Source organism: Theropithecus gelada, chromosome X, assembly GCF_003255815.1.
Source record: "Theropithecus gelada isolate Dixy chromosome X, Tgel_1.0, whole genome shotgun sequence".
NCBI classification, from domain to species: domain Eukaryota; kingdom Metazoa; phylum Chordata; class Mammalia; order Primates; family Cercopithecidae; genus Theropithecus; species Theropithecus gelada.
In genome coordinates this window covers 36,460,551-36,487,423 of record NC_037689.1, presented here as the reverse complement: position 1 = coordinate 36,487,423, position 26,873 = coordinate 36,460,551, and the positions used below count along the sequence as shown (strand labels likewise).

The 26,873-nt window shown below is 35.6% G+C and overlaps 1 protein-coding gene and 1 pseudogene across 1 annotated transcript in view; both read left to right on the top strand.

The window, feature by feature from the left end:
- FANCB (FA complementation group B) overlaps positions 1–13,956 on the top strand; it is a 28,818-nt gene extending 14,862 nt beyond the window's left edge. The window contains exons 5-10 of the mRNA XM_025372833.1: positions 450–542; positions 5,256–5,390; positions 7,737–7,903; positions 12,258–12,688; positions 12,804–13,041; positions 13,542–13,956. Coding sequence (XP_025228618.1) covers positions 450–542; positions 5,256–5,390; positions 7,737–7,903; positions 12,258–12,688; positions 12,804–13,041; positions 13,542–13,956 — 1,479 coding nt within the window. The remainder of the gene's footprint in view (positions 1–449; positions 543–5,255; positions 5,391–7,736; positions 7,904–12,257; positions 12,689–12,803; positions 13,042–13,541) is intronic.
- Positions 13,957–23,868: 9,912 nt separating this feature from the next.
- On the top strand, positions 23,869–24,739 carry LOC112616018 (annotated as a pseudogene).
- Positions 24,740–26,873: the final 2,134 nt, after the last annotated feature.

Here is a 26,873-nt window from a genome sequence, read left to right as displayed (position 1 = left end):
TGGTTTTTTTTTTTTTTTTTTTTGGGTGACTGAGTCTCGCTCTTTCATGCCCAGGCTGGAGTGTAGTGGTGCAATGTCAGCTCACTGCAGCCTCCACCCCCTGGGTTCAAATGATTCTCCTGCCTCAGCCTCCCAAGTAGCTGGGATTACAGGTGCGCGCCACTATGCCCGGCTAATTTTTTGTATTTTTAGTAGAGACAGGGTTTCACCATGTTGGTCAGGCTGGTCTTGAACTCCTGACCTCAGGTGATCTGCCCACCTCGGCCTCCCAAAGTTCTGGGATTACAGGCGTGAGCCACCGCGTCTGGCCTAGTTTGCCTTTTATAAAATAGTGTGTAGCACGGGAAACTGTTCTGACTGGATATACTTTAATTGTGTTTTGTTAGTTTTATGAATTTTCAATTATTTCAAAATTTCAGTCTTAGTGTATTTATTTATTTATTTCTTAGAGTGAACCATCGGATTGCAATGAAGATGACTTATTTGAAGACAAACAAGAGAATCGTTACCTGGTGGTTCCACCTCTAGAAACAGGACTGAAAGTTAGTGTCTGTTTGCTTCTTTTGCTTTTCGATTAGTGTTATTCTAAATGAAGGAAAGAACGTTGAAAGAAAGGTCTTTAAAGTATAAGCAACTTGGTGCTTGGGGAAAAATGGTATTTCAAAGGATCTTTATCTTTTTGGCACCTGTGTACAAACTATTATGATACTACTTATAAATGTATCGTCTAAACATGATACCTTTTTTGTAGTAAGACTCTATAGATTTAATAAGCCTCATGAGAGAAAATAGAAGCAGCTCACTTTTGAAAACACGTTCTTTCCGGGATCAGTATACCACAGTATCTTTTTAGAGTAGCAGTGAATATGATAAATCACAATACATTCCAGACATGAACAATTTACTCTCATATTTTCCATAAGAAGCTCCCTAAAAGAGTTTTTTGTTTTTGATTTTTCCCAAGTGTACCAAGGTAATGCACATTCCCTATAAAATACTGAGGCTTTGCAAATAAATGTCAAAACAAAACAAAACAAAGCTAATGATTGTCTGTGATTCCACTTCTTTGAAATAACCAATTTTAACATTTTGGCATGTATATTCTTGCAGATTTTTAAATGAATTTATGCAAATTTACATAGAAATGTGATTATAAGATGTATGTTGTTTTGTAAGCTGCCTTTTTTGTTTATAGCATTTTCAAATATACAGAAACATTCCAAGAATACAGTGATTATCTCTGTATCCCCACATACATTCAACTCTTGTTACTTTTAAAAATCTTATTGGCCTCCTTTGTTTGTGTTTGTGTGTGTGTGTATATATTTTTGTAGAACCATTTAAAAGTTGCAAATGTTATATTTCACTCATAGGTATTTCAGCAGGAATCTCCTAAAAATAAGGATATTCTCCTCATGCAACTACAATACCATTATCAAAGTTAGAAAATTTATTAATGATCCATTAATCTTATTTGCTATCTTGTCCATATTCAAATATGTTTAGTTATCACAAAAATGTTTTTATAACTGTTTTTTCCAGGATCCAATCAATCAAAGTTTTTACTCGCATTTGATTATATCTATTATTGGTCTTTTTATCTAGAATAATTCCCCTTTTCCCCTTTTAAAAATTATGCTAAAGAGGAGGCCATGCTAGTTGTATCCTCTCTTTTGGATTTGTCTCTTTTCTTGCTGTGTTATTGAACTTTTTCCTCTTTGCCTAGGATTGGAAAACTTTTTCTGGAAAGGGCCAGGTGGCAAATATTTTTACTTTGCAGGTTGTTTTAAAATTATTTTGCAACTATTTCATCATTAGAGTGAGTTTACTTTAATAAATGCTTATTGAACATGTATTAGACATGAATTTGAATAACAGATTGATAAAACATCATAACAGACATAGAACCATGAATGAAGACATTCATCTATTCAAAATTTTTGTACCCTGAACAAAGTAAAAGTAATAAGACAAATTGTGAAAAAAGAAATTGTAATAAATGACAAAATATTAATTTTCTTAATATAAATGTACATTCTTCTATCGTATTTTTGTGAACGTGTAGTGGCCCAGCCTTCTCAGAGGTAAAGTTATTGTAGTTACTAAAAGATGAATTACTCATGTCTTTTTACTCTTGCAGTTTCACTTCTAGAAATCTCTTCTAAGGATAGAGATGATTTTACAAGAATGTTTATGTAGTATTTATAAACTACAATGTTGGCTGAAATCTAAACATACATCATTAGGCGTATAATAAGTAAATTGTGATGTGCTGAACCATGGAATACTATGTAGCTGTCAAAGAGAATAATGCATATTTTTATACTGATTTAGAAATGATGCCAAAGTACTTTAATTTATGAAAGCATGACTTTATGAAAGGTTTAATTTATGAAGCAGGATCAACTCTCCTGATTAAAACTGAAAATGATAGATGAAGTCTCCTTTATAAGCCTTCTTAGAAGCTTCAAAAAGCTGACACTATAAGAATAAATTATCAAATCAAACTTTAAAGGCTGGAACCCAGAGAGATAAGCAGAACACTGATGCTACTTTTGCCCTGGGAGCATGTGTGTTGAACTTAAATTGGTGGTGCCCCAGGCACCTGACAGAAACAAACAGAAAATCCTCTCTGGAAACACACATTCATCCTAGCCCTCATAAATCTCACAAGTAATTTTTCAAAGAAAATGAGCTGTCCACAGAATAACTAAACACATAAAGAAAAAAGGCATCATGAGTAAGTATTCACAGAAAATAACCAAACAGCATCTATTTCAAGCAAAAACACACTGAAATAAAAAACTCAATAGATGACTTTAACAGTTAAAGAGATAAAAGAGATACAGAGCAAATTAGTGAACCCAAATATATGAGAAAAATTATCCAGAATGTAGCACAGAGACAAGGAAAGTATGAAAGGCTTTAAACAACATTAAGGGAAGGAAGGGAGGAATGGAGGTGGTGGATAAGAGATAACTATCTCTTATATCCATTTTGTTTCAAGTATCCACATGTTAACAGTAGCTTTCAATGTAGATAATAAAGTTCTAAATGCTGGAAGGCCTTTTAGAGATGAGCAAGCCTACCTTTGCACCATTTTGCACATGATGTAACAAATAGAGAGCCGGAAAGGTTAAGTGACTTACAGAGTTAGAACTAGAGTCCATTTCACTGTTCTTTCTCCCCTGAAATTTGTATTCCAATCAGTTACCGGAAGGGGAGATGGGGAGACCAGGACCTTAGAGAATCTTGTACACATGTACACAGATGTTCATAGCAGCATTGTTTGTAACACTGCACAACTGAGCATAACCCAAATACCCATCAGCTGGAGAATGGAGAAGTAAATTGTGGCAGTCATATGATGGAATACTGTAAGCAATGGAAGGAATGAACTACAGCTACTAGTGTCAACATGGGCAACTCTAAAGCCTGATACATGCAGAACGATTCCATTTATAAAAGGTTCAGAAGCAAAACACAAAAAACTTAAAATATTCCTTAAGAATTCATGCAAAGGTTGTAAAATTTGAAGACAGGTAAGGAAATTATCTTAAAAGGCCAAGGTAATATTGACTCCAGGGGAGAAAGGGCAACTGTGATTGTGGAGGGCCCCTGGGCAGCTCCTGGACTGCTACTTTTTGATTTGGGTGGAATTACATGGGTGTCGGCCTCATTATTAGTCTGTAAAATGTTATTTTGTAATGTGCATTCTTCTGCATGTATGATAGAGATCACAATAAAGAACAAAAAAGCAAGGTTCAGTGTCATGCAGTGCGATGTGCTCCTTGTATTTGGTTTTGGGTGGGTTTTTGTTGGTGCAAAGGAAAAAGCATTCCTTAACATGCACATGGAAAAGTTCTGGGAAGGTACACAATCTATTGGTTTTGCAAATGGAATTGAGCATCTAGGAAGAGAAGGTGACGTGTAGTTTTTCACATTGTTTAAGTTTCTTACCATGTGTCTAATTTATTTTTGTAGCTTTGTAGCAAAACTTCACAGCCAAGATTATTTAACTACTCTACTGAATCACTATATCGTCCTGGAGTAAGGGCCATGTTAAGGAGGAAGGAAGAGTGAACACTGTTAATTTTCGAGGCTGCATTTCAGTCTGCCCACATAGTTTTTTCTTCTACTCCCCACCCCTCCAGTAGCTCAGCTGTGGCTACATACCTTTGATGGGTACATCTGCCTCTCCCTGTCACAAATTACTGAGTGATGGAGTGTGAATCATGTGCAGCCCACAGAACTAGGTCAGCATAGGAAGTTTTAAAACATTAGCTAGACACTTCACATACTTTGCGCAATAAGGTGACACATAGTAATAATTCAGTCTTCATTCTCCAATTTCTATTCATTGATTAAAAGAAAAATAATTTACTTGCCTTGAAATGTAATTTAAAAGAATCCCAAAAGTGATGCATTTTGTTGTTTAAATTTAGAAAAAGATGTTTCATTAAAAGCCAGATGAATACTTAAACAGCCTCAGATATCCACCTGAAATGAAACAACTTCTATCAGTTCAATAACATGACTCTTTAAATTTTCAGTAGCAAAATATATTCTGTGAATGTTTCATCCTTAGTGCTGAAGTCTAGTTATCTGGTATCATGAAAGGAATGGATTGCTGTAGGCGCGGTTCAGAGCCAAATTGTTATTTTTTTCAGTAGTTTTCAGTATTTTTCAGTAGACTCTAGCACCGAGTTTATTAGCACAAAAATAAACATAGTTTGGGAGCTATTACAATTTTAATTTTATTTAAAAATTTTGCTATAAAGGTTACATGAACAGAAAATTTCGAACAGTATCAGATTAAAAGTGATAATTTCTATTCATTATGATGTCTTTGCTTATGTGGATGCCTTGTTTATGAAGCAGAAATTATTTCAACAAGAAAAAGTTATTTTGTGTGGGGTGAGTGTATTTGTAGGCCTTGATTTTTATTCACATTGATTCGAAGTTACTTAATGACTCACTAGTGAAACATGCTAATATATTGCCACTCTCTCAATTTGATACATAAACTCTATGTTGCAGTTATTTTCTATATTTTCCTTTGAAAGAAGATACAGTTTTTAAACTTAGAGACTTAAAATCTATAAACAAAACAGTTTTGCTCTGAGAAGTATTTTATTTTCTGCAGAAAAATGAATTGATACGCACATTTGGAGAAAGTACTTCCTGAATTATTGGTATGTCTGGTTTCATTTGAAATCATGTTTCTTGCAACTATTTTTCTTTCTACTTTATAGATTTGTTTTTCTTCTTTTCGGGAATTACGGCAGCATCTCTTTCTTAAGGAAAAAATTATTTCAAAATCTTACAAAGCTTTGATAAACCTGGTTCAAGGAAAAGATGATAATACATCAAGTGCAGAGGAGGTAAAAGTAATCATGTGACCATTTTATCATTTTATGAATTAAAAATCTGTGAGCTATTGAAAAGTCATTTAAATTGGAATATTAGAATATATTAGAAAATGCTGCTCAGTGGATCAAGAAGAAAAGCAGCAGAGGTTATAATGGTAGACTTTTATGACATTGAAAAATATTTGATTAAGGAGCCAATATTTTATCGATTTGTATGTAATTCTGTAGCATATTAAAGTTTCAGTTATCAGGAACCTTGGGGAACAAGTCCTTTTGTTTACAGATTTAACTGTTAAACTTTTTTATTTGTATTGTTTGGATAGAAATTACTCATAAGTGAATTATGTGTTTACTGACTTCTTAAATAGAATATACTGAGTATTATTTAACTTTGTATTGGTGATGACATAATTTTATTATTAGTATAATGATTGTTCTTTTAGTCTGTTGGATTGTTTCTTTCTAAGGATATTTTTCCCTCTAGCAAGTGTTCCTACACTGCTATGGGTTTTTTAGTCCTTCTATCTGCTTTTTATAATTTTACTCTGTTTTTCCTTGTGGCTGATTATAATAAGATCCTCCTCAGGGCCGGGTGTGGTGGCTCATGCCTGTAATCCCAGAACTTTGGGAGGCCAAGATGGGTGGATCATGAAGTCAAGAGATTGAGACCATTCTGGCCAACATGGTGAGACCCCGTCTCTACTAAAAATACAAAAATTAGCTGGGTGTGGTGGCATATGCCTGTAATCCCAGCTACTTGGGAGGCTGAGGTAGGAGAATCACTTGAACCTGGGAGGCAGAGGTTGCAGTGAACTGAGATCCTGCCATTGCACTCCAGCCTGGGTGACAAGAGTAAAACTCCATCTCAAAAAAAAAGAAAAAAGAAAAAAGAAAAAAAAAAGAACTTCCTCAGGTCTCTTATGTGGTAACTTATGTCAGTACATTAATGTAGGAAGTTAGTAAAAACTGCTGAAACTTCATAAAAATAATATTTATGCACATTAATTTCATACCGAGAAAGACACACATGGCGACACTAGAAGTAAATCAGTAAGAGCTGAACTAATGTTGCTTTTTATTCCCTCAAGTCACTGTAGTGCCTAGCTCTGACTTCCTTCTGGATTGACCATTTTTGTCATGGGCTATGCTTTGTATTTGTATTCCAGTCTTAGCCATATAAGGATTTGGGTCCAAAATATGATCTTGTTAATATAATAAAACATAACAAAAACACATTGTGTTGCTATATTACTGTTCCAATTTCCTGGGAAACCTCATGAAAGTCATTGTTAAAACTGTTACACCATTTCCTTTCCTCACCTCAGTGATTTTGCCAATTTTAGAAAGGGGAAGGAATGTTTAGAAATTAATATATTGAAACCACTATGTGCAAGGCCCCATTTTTGGCCCTTTACATTGTTAGTTTTAAAAGCAAACCTGGCAGGTAGTAAAAATGTCCCCAGGTTTCAGATGAATAGCCTGCTTCAGAACTCACAACTACTGGCAGAAGTGTCAGATTCCTGGGAACATATTTTGTCTCCTATTGAGTGAATGCCCCTATCTTTCTTCAGTAATTACCACATAGAGAGGCAGTATAGGGTAACAGTTAAGGAAGAGCATGGGCTCTGGGACCAGTTGGATTCAGTTCAGATCCCAGCCCTGCTACTTGCTGTGTGACCCTGGGCAAGTTACATAACTTCCCTGTACCTCATTTTTCTAATCTGTAAAATGTAGATGATAATACCACAGACCTAGGGTACTAGGGTTATCGTGTGGGTTAAATGAATTGATACAAAAATGGCATTTGGAACAGTGCCTGGCATAAAGCAAACACTCAATAGATGTTGTATATTATTATTATCATTACTATTATTCTTATTACTGCTGTTTCTAATGTTGTATATCCATATGTGTGTGGAAATGAGTATGGCTTGGACTTTTAAGAATAAAATTTTAGCAATAAGCTCTAAGTAGTCTAAAGATAGTTTAATCAGTTTTATTCATACAAAAGTTTACAGTTATAGGCTTAGTGCAAGTCACTGATAAAATACAGAGTGGATTATTTTCAGTATAACTGGGGTACATATAATCAGACTTTTTTTTTTTTTCCAAAATGGACTCCAGGTTTACCTCCCTTTTGACTCTCTGTTGGATACCTCATCTGAATAGATAGGGAATTTTATATATTTTATACATTTCATGTTAGTAAATTGTGTATAATCTATAATATGATATGTTATGATTTGTTTTTAAATATTTAGGTCATAAGCCCTAGCCAAAAGCACACTTAACTTTTTTTTTTTTAGTTTTGCTACACATGGTACATATTTTATAATTAGTTATTTAAACTTTTTTTTTTATAAGGAATGTCTTGTTCCTCTTTGTGGTGAAGAAGAAAATTCCGTCCATATCTCAGATGAAAAGTTATCAGACAATTTTCAAGATTCAGAACAGCTAGTAGAGAAGATATGGTATCGTGTAATGGATGATAGCTTGGTTGTTGGAGTGAAAACTACATCTTCTTTAAAGCTGTAAGTAAATTCCAACATGATAACACTATCTTGATGCTCCAGAACAGTACTGTCCAATAGAAATTAATGTAAGCCACATGTGCAATTTTAAATGTTCTAGAGGCCATATTTAAAAATGTAAATAGAAGCAGGGGAAATTATTATTATTATTATTATTATTTTTGAGACAAAGTCTCACTCTGTTGCACAGGATGGAGTGCAATGGGATGATCTCGGCTCACTGCAACCTCCACCTGCTGGGATCAAGCAATTCTCATGCCCCAGCCTCCCCAGTAGCTGGAATTACAGGCATGCACCATCATGCCCGGCTAGTTTTTGTATTTTTGGTAGAGATGGGGTTTCACCATGTTGGCCAGGTTGCTCTCAAACTCCTGAACTCAAGTGATCCCACCCACCTCGGCCTCCCAAAACGCTGGGACTACAGGTATGAGCCACCATGCCTGGCCATTTTAATGATATGTTTTATTTAACCCAATATATCCAAAACATTATCATTTTAACATGTAATTAGTATAAAAATTGTTAATAAGATATTTTGCATCTGTTTTTTCATACAAAGTTTTTAAAAGTTGGTGTGTATTTTATGTGTATAACCTATCACAATTCCAACTAGCCACATTTCTGGTGCTTAATAGCCACATATATCTAATAGCTACTCTCTTGGCCAGCACAGCTCCAGAAGTATCTCTTTTACACAAATGCATTGAGTTAATAATATGAGGAGGATGAGGTTTATGAAATTAAGACGCTATAGTCTCACGGTGGAGATAATCAAACAGCGTACAGAACTTTTTAATCAAAACATTTAGAGGCATTAGGGATACTTAGAGACTATTGACCAAAGTGAATAGGTAAAAGTTTAGTTAAATAACAAAGTATCTCCCTCTGATAACAGACGATATTCTCTTTTGGGCTGTTGAAATCACGGATAGAGAAGTAATGTGCATACCATCTATATCTGCAGTCTAGCAAATAGCTTTTTAGCCAAAACAGGCTAAATACAGGCATTACAGTAACTACATTGAATTTGAACCACAGGTACACAAATAGAGAGAAACCAGATAGTGCCTTGTAATAGGTGATGTCAGTATATTTGAGCAGCTTAACATAGTAAGGGAGCCAGACTACTTATCTCGTGGGTTTGAGATATGGATTTATTGTTTTGTTTCAGTGAATTTCTAAGCTGTTTTGGGCTGGTTGATCATCTGGGTTTTTCTTCTCTTTAATGTATTAATCAATTTTATATTGTAAAATAAGTCTCGCATTCTTGTGATAAACAGTTTTTCACTAGATTTGGTTTGCTGTCCTTTGGTCAAGAATATGTGCATCTAAATTCATGAGTGAAATTGGCTTGAAATTTTCTTGAATGATACTTGCCTGGTTTTAGTATCAAGGCTATGCTAGTTTATAAATGAATTGAGGAATATTTCCTTTTTTCCTGTTCTCCGGAGCAGTTTGTGTAAATTTGGAATTACCTGCTCTTTGATATTTGGTTGTAGTCGCCTGGAATGCAGTAGAAATCTGGCATTTTCTTTGTGAGGTGACTTTTAACTACTGATTCAATTTCTATAGTTATAGGATTATTCACATTTTTATTTATTCTTGAATACGTTTTGCTTATATTTTTCAATTATTATATTTATTAGCGTAAGTTGTTCCTAAGATCCTCTTTAGGTATTTATCAACTGTATTGTTAGTGTTTGTCAGTGTCTTTTTATTCCAAATCTTATTTGTGTCTTCTTTTTCCTTGAGCTTGCCAGAGATTCATCCATTTTATTAGATCTTTTCAAATAATTAAATTTTTTGTTGATCTTCCATTGTGTATTCCCTGTTCATTTCTGATCCCTTATTATTTACTTTTACTTTATTTGGATGTATTCTGTTATTCTTTTTCTAAATATTTGACAGTGACATGATTAAGTGCAGATTTCTTTTTTTTTTTTTTTTCCTCCTTTAGATTGTTGAGCTTCCTCAAACTGTTTTGTTTTCTTCTGGCAATTCAAAAAATTCTTAATTCTTAATTCTCAACATACTGATGCTTCCTAACTTTCTCTAGTATCTGTCTCCTTCTGGAACTTCAGTTAGCACTCTGTTAGACCTTCTCATTCCATACTCTATGTCTCTTAACATCTGTTTCATATTTTCTATTCATCTAGATAATTTCTTCTGATCTATATTATTTTCACTAATTATATCTTCAGTTCTTTCTATTCAGCTATTTAATCCAGTCATTGAGTTTCTAAGTTTTATTATTATTTGTATTATCATAAGTTTTATTCTTTCTTTTTTAGATCTGCCTGGTAATTTTTTATTCTCTATTTTCTGTCTTGTCTTTTATTTTTTTTCATATGCAAAACAGAATTACTTAAAATGTTTTTAGATATAGAACATTTCAAACATACAAGGAGAATAGTGTGGTGAACCCTTCTGCCCATCACTCTGCTCCAGTAATTATCAACTCGTTGCTAATCTTGTTTCATATATACCTCCATGCACTCCTCACCCCCATCCCCCAGATTATTTTGAAGCACTCAAAGGCATTATATTATTTCATCTGTAACTATTCCAGTGTATGTATCTAAAAAATAAGAACTTAAAAAATATAATTCCCCCCCCCCCAAAATTAACAGTAATTCCCTCAGTAAATGGTCAAATTTCCCATTTCTGAATTTAAAAGTATTTTTTCAAGTCATGAGTCAGATAAGGACTATAAATTGGACTTGACTGTTATCTCTAAGTCCTTTGTAATCTGTAGTCTGTAGGTATCCTTTTTCTGTCTTTTTTTTTTTTTTTTAATGCAAAGTATATTTTATAGAAGCCAGGCAGTTTGCCCTGTGAAGTTCTATAGACTGGATTTTGCTGATTACTTCCTGTGGTATTGCTTAACATGTTTCTCTGTCTCCTGTATTTCCTCCAAATTGATGGTTAGATCTAGAGACTGGGTCAGAATAATGCCTGGATTTTTGTTAACAGAATACTTCATAGTATTGCTTTCTTCCATTGGGAAGTATATAAAGTGTGGTCATTTTCCTTTTGTGATATTAGCAACTATTGATGCTCATTGCTTAGTTCCATTGTTCCATTACATTTTACAACATGATGGTATTCTAATTCTATTATTGCTTCTTTATTTATTACCTGGAATACTTCCATAAAGAGAAACCTCTTCTCATCAATTATTTAGTTAGACCCTCAAATATAATTTGTAATTTAGAAATCAGAATTTGAGTGCAAGAAGTGCTTATTTATCCTGAGTGGGTTGTTGTTTCTGGGCCTTTTTAGTAAGCAGAGGTAGGAAATAATGTGTTTTGTTAGTTTGGTTTGTTGTGGTTTTGGTTTATTTAGAGATAAAATATACTGTAAGTCCATGCTGATACTTCCAATTCAGATTAAGGACTTCACATTTTTACTTATCACCATGATGTAAAAACTTCAAGGTTTTTGCTTATCATCATGATGTATCTTCTTCTTTCTGTATCATCTTTCTCCCCTGTTGATAATTCCAATCCTCTGTTGTACCTACTACATAATTACTCTACAGTATATATGTAGTGTTGATAAAACAGCATTTCCAACAAAACAGTAGTTCAATTAGTACAAATGAAGATTTTTTAGTTCTTTTAAAATCTTTAGTATAACTCATTAGACATGGTCAAATTCCTGTATTAAAGGAGTTTTCTGTATTAAATTTCTACATTAAAGTTCTTTCTTTGGTCATGTCCCCATTCTTACCTGTTTGACAATGCTGGAATATACTACAATAAGCCTGTATATATTTGTAAATTATTATAAATGTAGATATGGAAAGAATTGCTGAGGGATAAACAATATTCTGACTGAAAAAACAGATTTTATTCAAGTCATTTAGAGGAACAAAAAATACAATTTTTAGATTAGAGCTATTTACATTCTAAAGTATTACCAAAATAAACTCTTAAAAAATAATGAGTAGGTTTTTTCTTGTTTAAAAAGAGGAGACAAAAAAAGACCTACTTAAAAAATAAAATCCAGGCATTATTTTACCATTCCTTTACCTTAAATTTTTTTTTCTTTAATTTCTCTTACTATCATTCCTAATACCATTCCTCTATCTTAAAAATTTTACTTTCCTAAAACCTAGCATATTTACAATGTTTTTGCTTGCCTTTTTAAAGAGAGGTGCTATCACAGGACCTTTAAAAATGTGTTTGGCTTTTACTCTTAACTTTCTGATGTATTTTACATTTGAAATGATGTTTTCTAGGAAAGGAAAGAATAAACATTTTTTTTTACTGTTGTTTGTATGACATTTAATCGTCAATTTGATTTTAAAGAATGAGCTTTTAGATTAAACCAAAGTCTGGGTTTTTTACAGGTCCCTGAATGATGTGACTTTATCATTGTTAATGGATCAAGCCCATGACTCCAGATTTCGGCTTCTTAAGTGTCAAAATAGAGTGATTAAGTTGAGTACAAATCCTTTCCCAGCACCATACTTGAAGCCAGATGAAATAGGATTGGAAGCAAAAAGGGTCAAGTTGACCCCTGATAGCAAGAAAGAGGAAAGCTTTGTTTGTGAACACCCATCTAAGAAAGAGTGTGTACAGATAATTACTGCTGTAACATCTCTTTCACCACTTTTAGCATTCAGTAAATTTTGTTGCACTGTACTGCTACACATTATGGAGAGAGAAAGTGGTAACTGTCCCAAAGATCGTTATGTTGTGTGTGGCAGAGTGTTTTTAAGTCTAGAAGATCTTTCAACTGGGAGGTACCTACTGACGTTTCCAAAGAAGAAACCTATAGGTAATTTTGTTGGCACTTTTAGATTATATATTTAATTGAATTAGAAAATTTTAAGAATTCTGTTTATCTGATAATGGACAGAGTTTAATGATAGAGCTTGTGACTTTTTTTGTAGAGCACATGGAAGATCTGTTTGCACTTCTCGCAGCATTCCACAAATCTTGTTTTCAAATCATGTCACCTGGCTATGCCCTGAATTCAATGAAGGTGTGGCTCTTAGAACATATGAAATGTGAAATAATCAAAGAATTTCCAGAAGTGTACTTTTGTGAAAGGCCGGGAAGTTTCTATGGGACACTCTTCACCTGGAAACAGAGAACACCATTTGAAGGGATTTTAATAATCTATTCCAGGTAATGCACATTAAATTGTAATCAGTCCAGAGAAGTTAGTGTCTATGAGTGTGATCAATGTGTGGTTCAACAGCGATCTGCATGGGTTTTGTATTATTGCCATGGCTTAGCATGAATGGACACATTGGCTTCATTTAGAAACTGAAGATCTCTGCTTTAATTTTATATTTGTTTTTGGCTTTTTTTAGTGCCTAGTAATTATTTTGAGATTTCCTGTTACCTCTCTGCCACAGTAAAATTTTTAAAAATATTATATTGACCTTATTACTCAGCAAAAAAAAATTTAATTGGAAACAATCTGATTAATATTAACTGACTTGATATGGGATATGTATATTTGATTGCTGTAGTCTGAATTTTATCAATTCTCACATACGTAATTGGTTGTTTATCATTATGGTGTTTATAAATGAATATTAATTGATTACTGCAGTATATTGTACATGACTGCTTTGTGCTGTCCTAATTTTTGTAATATTTTGTTTGGTTTTTTATTTTAGGAATCAAACAGTTATGTTCCAGTGCCTTCATAATCTCATCAGAATTCTCCCTATAAACTGTTTCCTCAAAAATCTAAAATCAGGAAGTGAGAATTTCCTAATTGATAATATGGCAGTTACTTTGGAGAAGGAACTAGTCACCCTTAGTTCTCTTTCTTCTGCCATAGCTAAACATGAAAGCAATTTTATGCAGAGGTGTGAAGTGAGCAAAGGAAAGAGTAGTGTCGTCGTGGCTGCTTTATCAGACAGAAGGGAAAATATCCATCCCTACAGAAAAGAACTTCAGAGAGAAAAGAAGAAAATGTTGCAAATGAACCTAAAAGTGAGTGGTGCCCTTTACAGGGAAATAACTTTAAAAGTAGCTGAGGTTCAGTTGAAATCAGACTTCGCTGCACAGAAACTGAGTAATTTATAATTATAATTTCAATTTGATCATATTTTAAAATATGTTTTCACCACCATATAAGATTTTGGTTCTACTTGCTATATGCCTCCTTTGTAAAAATAAACACCGAGGCTTACTGTAGTAGAATCTTTAGTTTTGATGATGCACAAAATAAACAGCAGCGGTTCTCAACTAGGGCCATTTTGTCTCCCTCTCCTCTACCCCTAAGGGGCATTTGGCTATGTCTGGAGATATTTTTTTTTGGTTGTCAGAAGTTGTGGGGTCAGGAAGGAGTGAGGCACAGGTGCTGTGGGAGGAGACCAGAGATGCTGCTAAACATCCTACTATGCAAAAGACAGCCCCCTACAACAAAGAATTATCCAGCCCAAAATGTCAGTAATGCAGAGGTTGAGAAATCCTGTCTTAGAGTTACTTAAGTGAAGACTGAAGTGGCATAATAGTATTTTGGTCTAAATCTTTTAAAAGCTTCATTTTTTTTCTTGCTTTCTGCTTAGTAAAACCTAGCATGTAAAAATCAACTTCAAATAGATAAATCAAGCAAGGTTGTAAGGATCCACAAGTTTCTGTAAATATCAATATTTCTCCTACAAAAATTTAAATGGCAGATTGTCTGGGCGAGACCTTTAAAATGAAAGTTTTTGAAACCCTTGTCAATTTGAATGTTATTACAAAGCTGCCCTGAAATCATGTAAGTGTATAAGAATGTAAAAATTGTAAGGCATTTTTCAGAAAAGCGTATCTCTTTCGAAAGGCTGAGTATACCTTACAGGCCACTGTTTTAAAAAAAAAAAAAACAATGAAAATGCTTTTAAACTATCTGAAATTCCAACTCTAGGCAAAATTAAAATATAAAATTCTAACTAAAGTAACGTAAAGAATATGGTACTCCTTAGGGACTGAGAAATTTAAAAATAAATGAAAATTCACTTCAGTTAAGAAGTGATTTATAAGGGGTCCAATGAGATACATTTCAAAGGGATAAATATTCAAGCTAGTCTTTTCTTTGAAAAATAAGAATGCTGGATTAATAAGAGAGCTTCAGGAGAAAGAAAAGACGCAAAAGGATACGGGCCAGAATAAATATTCCTGATCCTTTTTGCTCTAAAATCCTTAAGTGAGATGCAAGTTTCCAGAGAATTTTAGACCAATATCCCTGATAAACATCGATGTAAAAATCCTCAATAAAATACTGGCAAACCGGATTCAGCAACACATTTTAGACCAATATCCCTGATGAACATCGATGCAAAAATCCTCAATAAAATACTGGCAAACCGGATTCAGCAACACATCAAAAAGCTTATCCACCATGATCAAGTGGGCTTCATCCCTGGGATGCAAGGCTGGTTCAACGTTCGCAAATCAATAAACATAATCCAGCATATAAACAGAACCAAAGACAAGAACCACATGATTATCTCAATAGATGCAGAAAAGGCTTTTGACAAAATTCAACAGCCCTTCATGCTAAAAACGCTCAATAAATTCGGTATTGACGGAACGTACCTCAAAATCATAAGAGCTATTTATGACAAACCCACAGCCAATATCATACTGAATGGGCAAAAACTGGAAAAATTCCCTTTGAAAACTGGCACAAGACAGGGATGCCCTCTCTCACCACTCCTATTCAACATAGTGTTGGAAGTTCTGGCTAGGGCAATCAGGCAAGAGAAAGAAATCAAGGGTATTCAGTTAGGTAAAGAAGAAGTCAAATTGTCCCTCTTTGCAGATGACATGATTGTATATTTAGAAAATCCCATTGTCTCAGCCCAAAATCTCCTTAAGCTGATAAGAAACTTCAGCAAAGTCTCAGGATACAAAATGAATGTGCAAAAATCACAAGCATTCGTATACACCAGTAACAGACAAACAGAGAGCCAAATCATGAATGAACTTCCATTCACAATTGCTTCAAAGAGAATAAAATACCTAGGAATCCAACTTACAAGGGATGTAAAGGACCTCTTCAAGGAAAACTACAAACCACTGCTCAGTGAAATAAAAGAGGACGCAAACAAATGGAAGAACATACCATGCTCATGGATAGGAAGAATCAATATTGTGAAAATGGCCATACTGCCCAAGGTTATTTATAGATTCAATGCCATCCCCATCAAGCTACCAATGAGTTTCTTCACAGAATTGGAAAAAACTGCTTTAAAGTTCATATGGAACCAAAAAAGAGCCCGCATCTCCAAGACAATCCTAAGTCAAAAGAACAAAGCTGGAGGCATCACGCTACCTGAATTCAAATTATACTACAAGGCTACAGTCACCAAAACAGCATGGTACTGGTACCAAAACAGAGATATAGACCAATGGAACAGAACAGAGTCCTCAGAAATAATACCACACATCTACAGCCATCTGATCTTTGACAAACCTGAGAGAAAGAAGAAATGGGGAAAGGATTCCCTATTTAATAAATGGTGCTGGGAGAATTGGCTAGCCATAAGTAGAAAGCTGAAACTGGATCCTTTCCTTATTCCCTTACTCCTTATACGAAAATTAATTCAAGATGGATTAGAGACTTAAATGTTAGACCTAATACCATAAAAACCCTAGAGGAAAACCTAGGTAGTACCATTCAGGACATAGGCATGGGCAAAGACTTCATGTCTAAAACACCAAAAGCAACGGCAGCAAAAGCCAAAATTGACAAATGGGATCTAATTAAACTAAAGAGCTTCTGCACAGCAAAAGAAACTACCATCAGAGTGAACAGGCAACCTACAGAATGGGAGAAAATTTTTGCAATCTACTCATCTGACAAAGGGCTAATATCCAGAAACTACAAAGAACTCAAACAAATTTACAAGAAAAAAACAAACAGCCCCATCAAAAAGTGGGCAAAGGATATGCTCAGTTGAAAGAAAGAAAGATGATTATAGAATGTAGCATCTTGTGCTTGTAGCTGTGAAGTGCTAATTCTGTCATGCCTTACAAATGCTTATACCTAATGATCTTGTGATGCACGTGATTTTTAGAGAATATAGGTTATTAGTTTCTTGTCTTGGTTTTTATGATGGTACATATAATAAGGGACCTCCTTTCCTAGTAATCCATTGCAAATTGAGATAGAACTCTACAGTTGTATCCCTGTGAAATGTCAATGGAAAATATTTCAGACTTCCTCCAAATGGAAATGGAATAAATTCAGGATTAATTGTAGAAATCTGGAAAGAATATATGTCATGTGCTGTCTGTTGAAACTGCCCATGACATGTTCTGAAAGAACAACCAAATGTAAAATACAGGAAGTAAATTGTAAAGTAGAAGTGGTGAAAAAACTAAACAGTCATGTTAGTAGAGTTGCTTAGAAAAAAAAAAACTAAACAGGATTTAATTGTAATAGTTTATGTGTAGGGAAGTTAAGATACTAAAAATAACATATTGCTTATTTTTTAATTATCAATGCAACCAAAAGATACAGATATGCCAAATAACTTACTAGTGAATTTTGTACTCCAGTATTTTTTTTTTAACTTACTAAAAACTAGAAAAGCCAAAGTTGAAGAAATGACACTCTTGCAACTTTGATGATTCAGTTGTCTCTTTGCATCTACAAGCGTATTTTATTGACTACTGCCCTGGTCACAACTCTGAGACTCCTCTCAAAAACACAGTCCTCCCAAATCCACACTGCCAAATTGAAAGTGAATTGTGTTTTGGAATGTAGCTAAGGAGATGCATGAAAACACCTTGATCCTGTACTCTTGTTGCAAATTATTTCAAACACTGTAGACCCTTTAAGAATTCTAATAGTACACAAGTGAATCTCTTATTGTCCTCAGAGCATCTCTTTATACCATGTAGAATTGACTACTCATTTTTTTCTAGTGTTAGAAAGGAAAAGATGCTATTAACTTACATCTCTCCCTGCTCTCCCCAGAAGAAACAAAAACTTCCAACTCTCTTGGCTAGAAACCTGTGTAAAACTTTGCTTTCTTTTTCCTTTTTGCCTAAAACTTGGACAGTATCAGAAACTGAGAGGATTCTATTTTCTTCCTTGTCCTCTAAATTACGAAGATGTTACTTTCCACTCTAAGAATTTGGGAGTGAAACATCTTTCTTGTGTAACCCATCTGAAGAATTTTAGGCTTCTGCTAAAGACAGTGTGGTACAATGGAAAGAATGCTGATACATAAACAGTATTCTTAATTCTTCAAGGGTTCTGTTTTCCATTTTTGGACTTTCTATATTTGTTGCTGTATTGCTTTACTGCCTCAACAAAATAGCCCTGTCCTGTAAGATCCTACTATGATGAATATCCTTGCAATGCTAATGGTCTGGTCACTTTCTAGGGCCTTATTTCAATGATCCTGCCTTTCCTTTTTATTCAGAAGGGTGTCATACTATTCAGGTCCTGAACTTTAGTAAGGGCGGTAAATCAGACCCCTACCACGCTTTGACTATTCAGATTTTTTTGCTGTGCTACACCTGTGAGCACCTATGCTGGACAAAAGTACCTGTGTGCATAACTGTGGCTCATGATGGCCTTAGGTTCAGCTAGAAAGTTTCTTTAGCATCCTTAACTTTAATTATTCACTTCCCCACAGCAACAGCCACTTATCACTAAATGTACAAGCAGTGCTATGGTCAGTAAAGCATGCTATTAGTAATCAGTCAAAATATTTAACACTAGATAGCAGGTCAGTCAGGAGAGAGAAGTGCAGTCTATTGATTACCTTTTCCACATCTGTTTCACTCTTTTTCTTACTGAAACTCTCGTTTTGTCCAGGGAACTTCCTTTCCCATAGTTCATGTGATTGGGGAGGTGAATCCCATCCCTAGTTCCAGAGATTAGTCCTGACTAATCTAAGCCAGTTAGTGCAAGACCTTTCCCTGGCAGCTGTTATTGATCTGGGGTAGACACAACACCTAAATGGGTCTAATCAGACTGAGGGGAAGCGCTTGGTTCTTTCTGAGAAAAAGACTATGTTGGACTGAAGGTAGGTGGCCCTTATTTAAAAAGTTGAGAGTTACATTATAATCACAAGGCAATCAAGGCTTAGAATGAAATTGACACAATAGAATGCAAATTTTTTTTATTGTTGTACCCCAGAATCAAATCTAAATCTTACCCTTTTCCTGGACTGTCAATTACTTAAAAAAAATTCCTTGGCCAGGAGTAGTAGCTCACACCTGTAATCCCAGCACTTTGTGGGAGGCCGAGGTGGGCGGATCACCTGAGGTCAGGAGTTTGAGACCAGCCTGGCCAACATGGTAAAACCTCATCTCTACTAAAAATAAAAAAATAGTCAGGTGTGGTGGCACACGCCTATAGTCCCAGCTACTTGGGAGGCTAAGGCGGGAGAATTGCTTGAACCCCGGAGGCAGAGGTTGCAGTGAGCCAAGATTGCGCCACTGCACTGCACTCCAGCCTGAGTGAGTCTCACTCCAGAGTGAGACTCCGTCTCAAAAAAAAGAAAAAAAAAAATCCCTTGTAACAGAACTCAAGGTTTCCATTACTTGTAGTTAAAATTGTTTCTAACTGTTAAAAATGGGAAAAAGAATCCCAGAGAACAAAGCATGGGGAGTCCCAGGATAGAAACAGTTTATTACAGAAACAGGATGCTTTTACCTTAAAAAGAGTAGTAAAGAACCATCCACTCACCACCCCCATATGCCCCTTTTATTTCTGGGCAGTGGTTTGCTTTTTTTCTTTTTGAGTTTATAATTCAATTTATTATATACTTGATAGTAGTATATACCTGAAAATAGATGCTTTAATTATTTTTTGTACCTTCATTTCTTTATTCCTTAGCTTCTCTCTGGTATTACATGAGGCCAGTTGATTTATTATACCTTCCTCATTGGGTAGAAGTATATGTCAGATTATTTAACTTGTTTCTCAATATTTCATATTTTAGAATATAAAATTATAAATGTAAGGGCCATATCTGTCTAGTGTGTTTCTTAGATATCTGACTTCAGACTTTCAGTTCTCATTTCTTTATTTCTTTCCTTTTTTTTTTGAGACAGGGTCTTACTCTGTCGCCTAGGCTAGAGTGCAGTGGCGTGATCTCGGCTCACTGCAGCCTCCGCTTTCTGGGTTCAAGTGATTCTCCTGCCTTAGCTTCCCAAGTAGCTGGGACTACAGGCGCATGTCACAATTGCCGGCTAAGTTTTGTATTTTTAGTAGAGATGGGGTTTCACCATGTTGGCCAGGCTTATCTTGAACTCCTGACCTCAGGTGATCCGCCCTTCTTGACCTCCTCCCAAAGTGCTGGGATTACAGGCGTGAGCCACTGTGCCCAGCCTCAGTTCTCATTTCTCCTGACAGCCATTCTCATGTTCTAGCTATATCCTCTCCAGTAGGAAGAGAAGGAAATCTTTATCAATTTGTATTGTTCTAGGAATCTTTCTGCTAGAAACAACTGGTTTAATGTCATGGGACTGTTTAGGAAATAGAATATTATTGCTATATGAAAAGAGATGCACAGTATTATTAATTAGAGCTTATAACCTTTTCAATGATAACATATACGTGCTAAAACATGAGTGGTTGCCTTTTAGTATATACTAGGAAACAAAAGATAACCTTTCTAACTTCATTCTAACCTCATTAAAAAACAAGGTGATTATAATTTTAGTAGGTTTTTTTGTGAGCCTGATGAGATGTTTTAAGATTTAGAATGACTGAGTAATCTGGTTATGTCAAGTACAATAATAAAATCATCTTACAAATTATCCCAATAGGAAATCAATATGCTTTAATACTTAAAAGATTCTGGTAAAAGTAGCAAAAACATTGGGGGTGGGATGGGGGTGGGGGGTAATGGTGGTGGTAGAATGTGAAGGAGACCAGGATCAAATGTGTTCTTAATAGTATGCAAAATCTTAAGAAAAACTCAACATGCAGCACATGCGTTAGGCCCAGGAAGGGTGGGTAGGGCTTGGTGTGCAGGCTAGTCAGGTGTTTCCTGAAGCCGGTGCCAGCTGGAAGGGGAATTAGCCAGTAAATATAAATAGTAGGAAAAAGAATTATCCACAATATTTAGGAAAAGTGTTAAAGAAAATTATAACCCATACTCGCATATCCATTTTCTATGACATGGTGCATAATATCAATAGTGAATATTTATTGATTATTGTGTGCCAGACATTGATCTGAATGCGTAGCCCATGTGATCCATACAACCCTATAAAACTGTGCTTCCCAGGATAGTAGCTATGAGTCATATAGGACTATTTATATTTAAATCAATTAAAATACAATCAATTTATACATTTAGTACCTTAGTTGATCCTAGTCACATTTAAGCTGCTCAGTAGCCACATGAGGCTGGTGGCTACCATTTGGTCACTGCAGAGAACATTTCCATAATCACAGAAAGTTATATTAGGCAATGATGTTATAAAATGTATACTGTTAACTAACTCTATTTATTGATAAATAAACTGAGACTGAGACAGGTTAAATAATATATGCAAAGTCACATAGCTGGTATGGAACAGAGCCAGGATTCTAATCATCCAGTCTAGCTACAGAACCTTTGCTCTTTCACCACTATGCTATTCTGTGTATAAAGTCAATTTGTAATAAAACACTATCATGTCTTGACAGTTTTATATTACCAAAATGCATTTTTTGTTAAAAAGGGAAAGTCACATGTAATACACAATTCTATAAAAGTATAAATCTGTTAACATAATTGAATTGTCAGGGAGAATGTGGACCACATCATCCTAAATCCTGTAATGAACAAGTTATTAGAGTTGGTTGATGGCCCCAGCTGAGTTTTATCTCTTGACTACTTCCCTCCAATTATGTCTAAATACCTGTGTATCTGTTCCCTATTTCCTCTCAGTTGTCTTTGTTAGAACCACCAGTCTCCAGAATTATTGCATTACCATTGCTGGTTCGTGTTTTGGGGATTTTTAAAATGAAAGTGTCAGTTCTCTAAATAGCCCTTTATGTAGTTTCTCTTTGAGACGTGTCTAGGTCCTGAGAATCTCTGAAGTGTTTGTCAGTGGCTGGTGATCACTGCGGTTGAGGGCTTGGGATTCCAGGGAAAGGTACAAGGTGTCTAGCCAGAAAGATTTACATCTTTATTCTCTATGAGTACTATAGCACTTGTGAAGAAAAGGAGGTAGAATTCTGTTTTCTATTTGTACCCTTTGCCTGCTCTAATCATTCCAAATGATATGCCTATAGAAAACATTTCACCTCTTGCAAATTATCAATAGTGTACAGAGTGGAAGGGAATATAGAGATCTTTTATTCAATCATGTGTCTATAGAGGTTTCATTGAATATATTCTCATGCACATCTAGGTGCCAAAGATAGATAAATTTAAGACTCTTCTTGGTTTTCAAGAAGCTTGCAGAGTTGTAGGTGACACTGAGGTAATTAACACAAAGTTTTACTGCAGTTCCATGGGAACACCCTTATAGGGCACTATACCCAGTAGGGATACCCTCTGAGAGCAGGAGTTCTTAATTTTGGATAAGAGGACTCTGGGGTTCTGACAAAAGCTAAGGAGTTCATGTTGGGGCAGTTGTAAGATTAAAGTGGTATTTTAATGTCGTGGTGTTTTACCTCATCATTTAGAGAGAATCTCAGAGAAAAATGTCTACACAAAGAAGTTCAAACCAAAGCACTTTGAATAGCAAAAAGGGGTCTAAAATATTTAAATCATGATTTTGAAGTATTTCTTGATTGAAAATTTGGTTTATTTTATTGGGGAACTGTAAAATAATTATATTTGAAGCGTTTTAGAATAAAATTTGTTGTAAAAATTTAAATAACATATGCATGTACATTAAAGCAAATAACTTTTAAAAAGTGATTATCTGAATTATTTTGCCCTATTTATTGTAGTTGAAAAAACATTACATTTATCCTAACAGTTTTTAAGCATATAGTTCAATAGTGTTAAGTATATTCATGTTGTTGTATAGCAGATCTCTAGAACTTTTTCATCTTGCAAAACTGAAACTGTATACCCATTGAGCATTAGTTCCCTCTCCCTCTTCCACCAGCTCTTGGCAACCACCTTTCTACTTTCTATGATTTTGACTACTTTAGATACTTCATATGAGTGGAATCATAGAGTATTTATATTTTTGTACCTGGCTTATTTTACTTAGCATAATGTCCTTGAGGTTCATTCGTGTCATAGCTTGTGACAGTATTTCCTTCTGTTTAAAGCTGCATAGTATTCCATTGTATGCATATATGACATTTTGTTTATCTGTTTATCTGTTAGACATCTAGGTTGCTTCCACTTCTTGGCTGTTCTGAATAATACTGCAATAAACATGGGTGTGCAAATAATTCTTTGAGATCCTATTTTCAGTTCTTTTGGCTATATACACAGAAGTGAGATTGCTAGATCATATGGTAATTTTATTTTCAATTTTTCGAGAAACCTCTGTACTATTTTTAATAATAACTGCACTATTTTACATTCCCACCAACAGTATACAAGGATTCCAATTTCTCTGCATCCTAACACTTGTTATTTTCTGTTCTTTTGATAGTGGCCATCCTAATGGGTATGAGATAGTGAATTATTTTGCCTTTAAGAGACCCTGGGCAGCCTTTTGAGTTTCCAGTTCAGTCACTTTTTTTTTCTCTACATCAGTGGTTCTCAAAGTGTGGTCCTGGAGGAACAGCGTCAGTAACATCTGAGAATTTATTAGAAATGCTAATTATTGGGCCTTACCTGAAACCTGCTAGATCAGAAATTGAGAGTTGGGCATGGTAATCTGTATCTTAACAAGCCCTCTAGGTTATTCTGATGCACACTCAAGTTTGAGAACTGCTGCTTTACACTAATAATTCTCAGCCACAGTTGCATATAAGAATCACCTGCCCAGGTGTGATTCTGTCCTGTGCGGCTGTTCTCTTGAGTGGGGTCGTTTGTCTCTATCCGCCTTCTCTCCCACCTAAGTGTGTGTAGCTACCCAATGGAAGATTCGATGGATGTGGACGTGAGCCCCCTGAGGCCCCAGAACTATCTTTTCGGTTGTGAACTAAAGGCCGACAAAGATGATCACTTTAAGGTGGATAATGATGAAAATGAGCACCAGTTATCTTTAAGAACAGTCAGTTTAGGGGCTGGTGCAAAGGATGAATTGTACATTGTTGAAGCAGAGGCAATGAATTATGAAGGCAGTCCAATTAAAGTAACACTGGCAACTTTGAAAATGTCTATAGAGCCAACGATTTCCCTTGGGGGCTTTGAAATAACACCACCAGTGCTCTTATGGTTGAAGTGTGGTTCAGGGCCAGTGCATATTAGTGGATAGCACTTAGTGGAGGAAGATGCAGAGTCAGAAGATGAAGAGGAGGAGGATGTGAAACTCTTAAGTATATCTGGAAAGTGGTTGGCCCCTGGAAGTGGTAGCAAGGTTCCACAGAAAAAAGTAATACTTGCTGCTGATGAAGATGAAGATGAAGATGATGATGATGATGATGATGATGATGATTTTGATGATGAAGAAACTGAAGAAAAAGCGCCACACCAGTGAAGAAATCTATAGGAGTTACTCCAGCCAAAAATGCACACAAGTCAAATCAGAATGGAAAAGACTCAAAACCATCATCAACACCAAGTGCAAAAGGACAAGAATCCTTCAAAAAACAGGAAAAAACTCCTAAAACACCAAAAGGACCTAGTTCTGTAGAAGACATTAAAGCAAAAATGCAAGCAAGTATAGAAAAGGTGGTTCTCTTCCCAGAGTGGAAGCCAGGTTCATCAGTTATGTGAAGAATTGCTTCTGGATGACTGACCAGGAGGCTATTCAAGATCTCTGGCAGTAGAGGAAGTCTCTTTAAGAAAATATTTTGGACAATTTGTTAAAAATTTTCCGTCTTACTTCATTTCCATAACAGTTGATATCTGGCTCTCCTTTTTATAATGCAGAGTGAGAACTTTCCCTACTATGTTTGATAAATGTTGTCCAGGTTGCATTGCCAAGAATGTGTTGTCCAAAATGCCTGTTTAGTTTTTAAAGATGGAACTCCACTCTTTGCTTGGTTTTAAGTATGTATGGAATGTTATGACGTATTAGTAGCAGTGGTCAGACATGGAAATGGTGGGGAGACAGAAATATACAAGTGAAATAAAACTCACTATTTTAATAAAGGAAAAAAAAGAATCACCCAAGGGCTTCTTAAAATGTTTTGCTGATCTTAAGCCCAACTCAAAGAAAAATTTTGATCCATACGGTTTAGGGGGGTTTTGCCTTGAGCCTTAGCATCACTTTAAAAGCTCCCCAGGTGATTATTATTATTATTATTATTATTTTAAGACAGGGTCTCACTCTGTTTCCCAGGCTGGAGTGCAGTGGCACAATCTCGGCCCACTGCAGCCTCCACCTCTTGGGCTCAAGCAATCCTCCCAGCTTAGCACCCCCGAGTAGCTGGGACCACAGGTGCACATCACCACGCCCAGCTAATTTTTGTGTGTACATATATATATAGAGAGAGAGAGTGTGTTTTTTGTTTGTTTCTTTTGTTTTGTTTGAGACGGGGTTTCACCATGTTGCCCAGGCTGGCCTGGAACTCCTGGGCTCAAGCGATGCGCCCACTTCGGCCTCCCAAAGTGTTGGGATTTTACCTGGGATTACAGGTGTGAACCACCACGCCCAGCCTCCCCAGGTGATTCTAATGTACAGCCAGGGTTAAGAGCCACTGCTGTACGATCAGCTTGACCATTTCAGGACGCAGGGCTTCACAGATTTTTCAGTTTTAGTAGCATAATTGTCTTAACAATGTAATATGCTAGTGCTTCTCAAACTTTAACATACATACTATCACCTGGAGATCTTGTTGAAATCTACTTTGTGATTCAGTAAGTCTAGGGTGGGGCCTGAAACTGCATTTCTAACAAGCTCACAGTTGATGCTGATTCTGCTGGTTCATGGGCCACACTTTGAGACTCAATAAGTAACCCTCATCAAAGTCAGGGCTTTTGTTTTGGGGGAAATTCAAGTATTCAAATAGAGCTTTGTTGTCATTCCAAAAAGTCCTCACCATCCGATGTGTTCTCTGAATGGATAAATACAAGGTAATCCATCTTTGCTGGTGTTGTGCTTTCATTGATAGAAATTTTGTACAAAAGTATTTCCCTGCATTATCTGTGTTCCAGCATCTTTGCTGATGAAAGGAAAATGAAAAGATACATGAACTTAATCTTTTTCTATTTTTACATTTTACCATTTAGGTTATTGTTCATGCCTTATGTAAATGATCATTGTGGAAGGAAGGATATGTTTTCTTTAATTCCTAAAATGAGAAATTATTCTGAATGCAGAAGCAATGGGAAGATGATGATTGTACAATGCCTGATATCCTTTATTCATTAAGATTTACACTAAAAAAACCCAACTCAAAACAAATTTACACATGAAAGACATAAATAATGGTGGTTGTAACCAGTGGAAAGCATTCAAGCTTGAGTCAGTTTGATGCAGCAGCTCAGCAGGATATTAAGGAGATTGTCAGCTTCCTCCTAAAGTTGGCCCCCCATGTGTTATGGAAGGGCTGCAACACTTCCAGGATACACATTTGCACACCACTCCATCCAGAAGAGAGCTTTATGGAAGAGTGAGGAACCTTCTTTTCCAAAGGAAAATCTTCCCTCATGTCTTACTGCCCCACGTTCATTCACACATTCAATCCTGAACTATTATCTGTGGCCAGTTGAATACCCTATATTAAGTGGCTTAGGCTTGAAGATAGAGAGGGAGACTTCACATTTTACTGTTTACTACTACTGCAGTTTTTTTGTGTAGGCACTTATTTGTGGGTTGAATTATGTCCCCCCCCCCAAAAGATATGCTGAGGTTCTAACTCCTAGTACCTCAGAATGTGGCCTTGTTTAGAAATAGGGTTGTTGCAGATGTGGTTGAGATGAGGTCATACTGGAGGAGGGTGGGCTGCATTCCAATGACTGGTGTCCTTTTAA